This window comes from Pteropus alecto, unplaced genomic scaffold (assembly GCF_000325575.1).
Source record: "Pteropus alecto unplaced genomic scaffold, ASM32557v1 scaffold24, whole genome shotgun sequence".
In the NCBI taxonomy this organism is placed as follows: Eukaryota; Metazoa; Chordata; class Mammalia; order Chiroptera; family Pteropodidae; genus Pteropus; species Pteropus alecto.
In genome coordinates, this window is record NW_006439192.1 from 7831952 (window position 1) to 7838826 (window position 6875).

The 6875-nt window shown below is 45.6% G+C and overlaps 1 protein-coding gene across 2 annotated transcripts in view; it reads left to right on the top strand.

Moving 5' to 3' along the window:
* RNF122 (ring finger protein 122) overlaps positions 1-2880 on the top strand; it is a 12946-nt gene extending 10066 nt beyond the window's left edge. The window contains exons 3-6 of one of the 2 annotated variants that reach the window (XM_006916320.3): positions 405-450; positions 757-798; positions 2056-2135; positions 2394-2880. In XM_006916320.3, coding sequence (XP_006916382.1) covers positions 405-450; positions 757-798; positions 2056-2135; positions 2394-2508 — 283 coding nt within the window. In that variant the 3' untranslated portion in view covers positions 2509-2880. Of the gene's footprint in view, positions 1-404; positions 451-756; positions 799-2052; positions 2136-2393 lie in introns of both variants that reach the window. The other variant, XM_006916319.3, reaches the window with a different exon arrangement.
* Positions 2881-6875: the final 3995 nt, after the last annotated feature.

Consider the following 6875-nt stretch of genomic DNA (forward strand, 5'->3'; position numbering starts at 1 on the left):
AGAGACTTATTTATCCTGCCCCCTCCCCACCACTCCCCGGCTCAATGGAAATATCCTGTTTAAGAATACCTAGCTTCTATATATTCAGTAAGCAGTTGTTGATCTATGTAGTTTGGGAGCCTGCAGGACTTTACCCACTGGGGAATGGCAGGGAGAGTGAATGAACTATTCAGGGTCCTCTTCCAGAGAATTTCTCAACCTGTGGGATCTGGCAGTAAATTTTGAGGATGAACCTAAGGAAGAGTCTGCGTCCTTAATCTACTCTGAGTGGCCTGATGAGCCACGCCTGTGGGGAGCACCCCTCACCATCCCAGAATAATGCCAAGCAGCCAGCCTACCTCTTCTACTCTGAATGGCTGTTCGAAGGCATAGTAACCTCTTCTCTGCCCCTCTTTCTCCCTCAGCAAACTCCGGAACCAGGCACAGAGTGAACGATACGGATACAAGGAGGTAAAGTACCCCATCATTCCCTGAGACTCCTCTGCTACTTGTCCTGCTAGAGACAGGGGAAGAGAACAAGCTTAACTGTCCTGGCCTAGAATGCCCCTTGGCCTCCCCTCTCTGGCACTGACTCCCTTTACTGTCCTCAAGTCTGGGTGGCCCAGGCAGTACCCAGAGTCCTCCCCTTTGTGGGAGGAGAGAAGGGGACAGAGGGTGCCACTCCTGTGCAGGGCCGGGGACTCCCTTCATTGGTTGTTACCACTTGGCCTCTGGTTGGTTTCTTCTGATACCATACGCCCCCTCTTTTCTTCGCAGGTGGTGCTTAAAGGCGATGCCAAGAAGTTAGAATTATATGGGGTGAGTGTGCTGGGACAGCACGCGGGAGGGCCCCAGTGGGTAAAGCAGACGGCACCTTCTCCACCTTCCAGTCTGAACTCTTTCAGGGACCTTGTTAGTCCCTGCCTTCATATCTCCTTGGGCCAAATAAAAGTGGCTCATCCCAGATGGTAATAAATAGAATTCATTATGTCCAGAACCACTGCCGGTAAAAAACAAAGGGATCACAAAAGGGTTCGGATAAGGGGTGACACGTGGCCCCAGGAAGCCTGTGCGGCATGATCTTTAAGGGGAGGGTGGTTGCACAACTCCATGCCAGATTTCAGCTAACATTGCCGTGTTCAGACCCCAGGTCTTAGTTTTTCACTAAAAAGAAAGTCCTTCTACCTTTGTATATACACACTGTCCAGACAGACTATGGATCTGAGTAGCGTATCCATCCTTGTGGTTCTTCCCCATCCTTCCAGTACTCTACCCATCCCCCACACCAGTTCCTTGGGTTCCCCTCAACACTGACTCCTTAGGAATAGACCTTTTTCCTATTTCTTTACCCCCTATGTCTTTGAGGTCACCTAACCCATTTCCCAAGGCTTCCTTCCGTAACCATGGACACTCCTGTAGAGTGTTTGTGCTTGTCTGGAGCAGGGAGGATCACAGATATCACTAGACATGAGGCTACCTAGAAATGGCCACATTTTGTCCCTGTTTTTGATATGTTATTACATCTCAGCAGGTTCAGATGTTTCCTAAGCTGCTCTCTAGAAGAGTAATTCAGCTGAGATTGAGGGGGTTAATATATAGAGATGCAAAACTGGATTTAAAGGATGTGGCTGACTACATACACCGTCCCCTCCTCCTTACCGCTCTGCTACATGTCCCCTTGCCAAATGAACTAGGCTGGAAAGGGTTAGAAAGAATTCTTCTAGAGCAGCGCTTCCCAATGGGAGCTGCACTTACAGGGGTGTCCCCTACCTGCACCATCAAGTGTGGGAGCTGCTCGCCACGTGGTGGACACTGAGCACTTGAAATGCAGCTAGTGTACTGAAACTGAATTTTTAATTCCATCTTACTTTGGTTAATTGAAACAGTCACATGTGGTAGAAGCTGCCGTAATGTCAGTATAGTTTTATAGAATGACAAAACTTTTCTCTAGATGATAAGGAAACTATGCTAGGACTTAGGTTTCCGAGATGGGATTGAGATAATGTGTTTTCAGGATGGGTGAGTGAGATTCTTCCCTGATCTCCTCTCACAGTGCCCCCTTTCTTTCCACAGCAGACCTGTGCAGTCTGTCTGGAAGACTTCAAGGGGAAAGATGAGTTAGGCGTGCTCCCGTGCCAACATGCTTTTCATCGGAAGTAAGTGGAGATGTGTGTCCAGGGTACCTTTTAACAGAAATAAGCAGAATGCATGTTCTAGAACCTCCAGTCTCTACCCCCTCCCATCTACCCCTTGCCGGGGATGCCCTACGTCCTGCCTGAACAGCAGGCAACCTGGAGGGGTTATATTGGGGCAAGGATGGAGATAGTCTTGTTCTGAGAAGCAGCTGGGCTCTATGAGTGACAGACAGACAGCCAGAGCAGGTCAAAGTATTTCAGGTCTTCTTTTGCACACAGGTGTCTGGTGAAGTGGCTGGAAGTACGCTGTGTCTGCCCTATGTGTAACAAGCCCATCACTGGTCCCTCAGAGGCCACTCAGAGCATCGGGATCCTATTGGATGAGCTGGTGTGAGTACTGCCTCTACACCAAGGCCTGGAGAAGACATCTTGCCTCGTGGATGCCTGCTCCCTCTGCAATGAACAATGACTGTTGGGTGGTAATCATTACGTGAAGGGGAGGTTGTGCAGGGCTGATCTCCCACTATCAGTAAGACCAGACTTGCACCACCTTCCTGCCTCCTGAAGTCTCCGTCCCTGCTACTCAGTATTGATAGTATCACCCTTCAAGACCAATGTCTCCTGGTACTGGAGTATTTTCCTGCCTCGTCCCTGCTCTGGGGAAAGAAATCCACCCCTATCTGCCCAAGAACTTGGAGCAAACCCCTGAGGTTTCCCCTTAGCAGGACAAACTGCCCTAGAAGGGGTGAGATGGGCTCTGCCTCGCCTCCTAAAAAAAAATAAGGAGCTAAAAGGAAAGGAAGGAAGGAAAGATCAAGGAACCAAGTGCCTCAAGTGTAAGTAAAGGAGGCTCTGTAGGAAATCAGGAAGAGCAGGGACATATAAAAAAGGCAAAGTCAATGTTTACATGGGACCTATGGAAAAAAGGGCTGGCTGGCCAGCCTGCTGTCTACAGGGTAATAGAGGGCCAGTCCCCTCCCCCCTGCTAGGATCTGAGGTGCTATCCATTCGTTCTCTTCCTCAGTTAATCTCAGAGCTTCCTATTCCATGTTGGGGTTTGAGTGCCCCTCCAGAGGAAGGTCTTATTCTACATACAAATGGATTTCCAGGGGCTTTTTCTAAAGGAGCAGAAGGGGCCTGGGGATGGGGGTGTCTGAAAGTAAAGGTAGCAACAGATACCCTCTTCCCTTTTGTATTTAGTATTTTTATACTTCATTCTTACCATCTCAGGCTTTATATATGAAATTCCCCCAGATGGAGAGGGTGGGGGTTTCCCTTCCTCCCTGGAGTGGGTGAGGGTGGGAGAAGGTATGTATTTAAAGAAAATTAAATTTAATAATGAATTTCTCTAATAATCTTTTGCCTGTGGTTGTGGCCTGTGTCTGCTGCTGGCCCTTTTCTGCCAACAGAGGGAACAAAGTTCTCTAACCCTTGTTTCACTTCCCCATGCTCAAATCGACACACACACACAAAGGTTCCTAATCCTAAAAAAAATTGGTATTAGATTATTACCTGTACAACATAGGTTAGGACAAACATCAATGTACTTTAAATACCTGACTAAGCCAAGCTCATTAATTAGATTTCTAGAATATTTTTAAAGAAAGTTGATGTATGCTACCACAACGTTCCATCGACTAAGACTTAATAGAATTCTACTTGAAATGCAAGCACTTGTGCTCTTAACATAACTAAAGGTCTAGGTTTCTACCGTAGATGTTTGATTTCTTTCCTTTTTACTTCTTACCCTTATACCAACCTACCCTCCTTCCACATCTAGACGTGGGTCTTAACATTTTATGCCTCTGCATGCACTCAGGTCTTGCACTTGTGTCTTCCTTTGTTCTGTCAATGTCCCAAGGGAGTGCTGAATCAATAATGGATTGAGAGTGCCAGAAACAATTTTCCTGGCCAACATAAGCGTGGAGCAGCTGGGCTGTGGTCATCCCCTACTTGGTGGAAGAGGGCAGTGCCAATGGCCATTCTAGGGGGCAAACCCTAAGTGCTGTGCACAGGAGCATTGATGAGCAAGTATAGTGTAGTGGTGGGTCACGGACAAGCAAGAGATGCCCATGCACCCAGAGGAGCTAGGCCCAAGGGTAAGTGATGCCCTCCCACCCCTGCAATTGTGCCATGGAGGCTGTCGGCACAGTTGGTGCTCAGGCTAGGGAGCCCCAAGGTGCACCTGGGCACCTGTCTTGGTGGGGTCCCTCACCTGAGGGTGTACCTATTTTTGCCACCTCTTCCTTTACACTTTACCTACTTTTCCTCAAAGGCTCTAACCTGTGCTGCTGCTGCCAACCCTATAGGGCCTGGTCATTTCTTTACTGGGAGTACGACTTTGTCCTCTAGTGCTACCATCTTGCTTTAGTGTGGAAGATAAAATGCAATTCCTAACCCAAACAAAGAGCCCTCCCATCTAGCTCCTGCTACGGCCCCTTGGTGAATGCATTATTGGGATGATGTGAGGAAACCGGTAGTCTGCAAGTTGGCTTCATCATCTACATGCTCTTCCCTCACCATCTCCCCTTCCTCTCAAGGAAAATTCATCAGTGTTGGCATATTCTCACTAAAATGTCTGTTTGCAAATTCGAATAGCACTGTCCTAAAGTCAATGACAGGGTAAAAATGCCTTATATTACTTTCAGTGCTTCAATACAACTAGGTAGAATGGTACTACAGAGCACGAAGAAGGGAAAATTGGATACTTTTTGGCTGATCAGATGTGAATTAGCAGTAGCCAATCACAAGTTAGTCACAAGTCCCAAATTTGTAGTTATTAGTGTGGTATTACTCAGGTCAGCATTCCTAGAACACCTACCGCCTGGGCCAGGCACTGGAATCCTTGCCTTGGGAAAGCGCGTAAGCACACTAATTTGGGTGAGCAGCTTCGTCATTGCAGAGAGACCCTTAGTTCAACTGGCATGGAAGTGACAACAGAGGTGCCTGCGGGGAGATGATACCTGAGCTAAGTCTTAAGAGTAACATGGACAAAATAACTCCAGGATTAATCAGCCTGTTGAATACCAGAATGCAAACAATTCAATATGAAGTTGAGGCGAGGAAAAGCTAGGGCGAGACAGTCCTGTGTGCTGCCAGGAACCTGGGACTTGGTAGAGGGAGAATCTGAAATTTCTTTAGGTTTGTAAAAGATTCGACACTATTTGGGAGCTAAGCCAATGCTTTTATTTTCTATGCATGAAATATTCATGGGCAACTACAATGTATTTAGTAATACTATTCCCATTATTGAAAAAAGAATTTGCACTCAAACATTTTTAAAGGGGAAAAAAGCTGAAAGAAGCTAGGTGATAATCATGCCGGAATTCCAATGATCTATGGCAAGCAAACACCATTTGGTCAATCAAAAGATAATGAACATTTACCCACTAAGTTCTTTCACAAAATACAATTTCCTTTCTGTATATACACCTCTCTGAGTTTGGGATTAGGAGAAATGTTGAGAAAAGCAAATAAATAGCTTACTCATAATCATACAGATAAGGACTGAGGCAGACTGTACAGATCTAAGCTCATTGTTGGCATTGCTGACCCACAATACCTTTGGAGGCAGATTCTGCTGCGAAGATACTCAAAGTAGTGGGTGCTATTGGGCTGATGCTGTCATGGAAGATAAAAACCCAGATAACTCAAATGGTTTGTGTGCTTGCCGTTACCTAAGACGATTGATTTTTAAAAATTCACAGTGGATTATTTCTTTTAAATAAATTTATGTAGATCCACCATTTACAAAATGGATAATTGAAGTGGAGGTGAGCAACTCAAAGAATCACTGATAGGTTGGGACAATGGGTACCCTGAAGAATTGTGCCCTCTCCTTCCCCCTCTATCAGTTTTTCCGTTCCAGCTCAAAGTCGCCCATGCCTCACTAGGGCTGTTCCCATTCTTATTAGGGCCTGATATACCTCCCCAGTTTTGCCATTATTTACCCCCTAAGCCTAACTCAACCTCTGCCCTCCATTCTAATAATCCTCTTCTGTCTGGGAGTTATATCATCTTGTGTACCCTTGACCACATCACTCACAGGTGAATCTTCTGTTAAAACCATATGCACAGATTCAGAGCAATAGATATTATCAAATTGGAGACAAGTTAAAATTGACAACCAGTTGTGCAGGCTTATACAACAAATGCCATTCATGGGAAAAAACCAAGCTGTTTACCATGTCCCAGACCATGAATAGCATTGGACTCTAACTGATCCTCTTTTTTTTTTTTTACAAAAATCATGCCCATTTAATTCCTCTTTTGATAAACTGGCATTCTATATAGACAGGGAGTACATGACCAATGTTGCCTTTGTGCCATGGCATGGCTTCTGATTCTGTCCCTATGGGACAGTCTCAACAACAAACGAGGGCATGTGTTCTGTAGCTGAAGGGGAAACTTGACAGAACCAGGAGTCAAAAGACAGCGTTTTTGATGGCTCCCGAGCACTCTTCAGTCTTCATCACCTCTTCACCAGTGCGATACAGCAGCACATTATTATCTATCTTCTCTCATTCCTTTTTTCTCCTTCCTTACTTTACCCTTTTTTGCTTCAGCCCAACCTACTTAATATCACTGAGCACTAAAGCCATTGCAGAACCTTCCTAAAGCTCCATGATTGTCATGAATAGTTCAAGAGTCACCAGTTACTAAGGGTTTATACAAAAACAATGATGTGAGTTTCCTTAGGGACCAATTCTGAGTTTCTAAATGTTTAGTTTAATATTATGTTCATTAAGTCTTGAGAAAGTG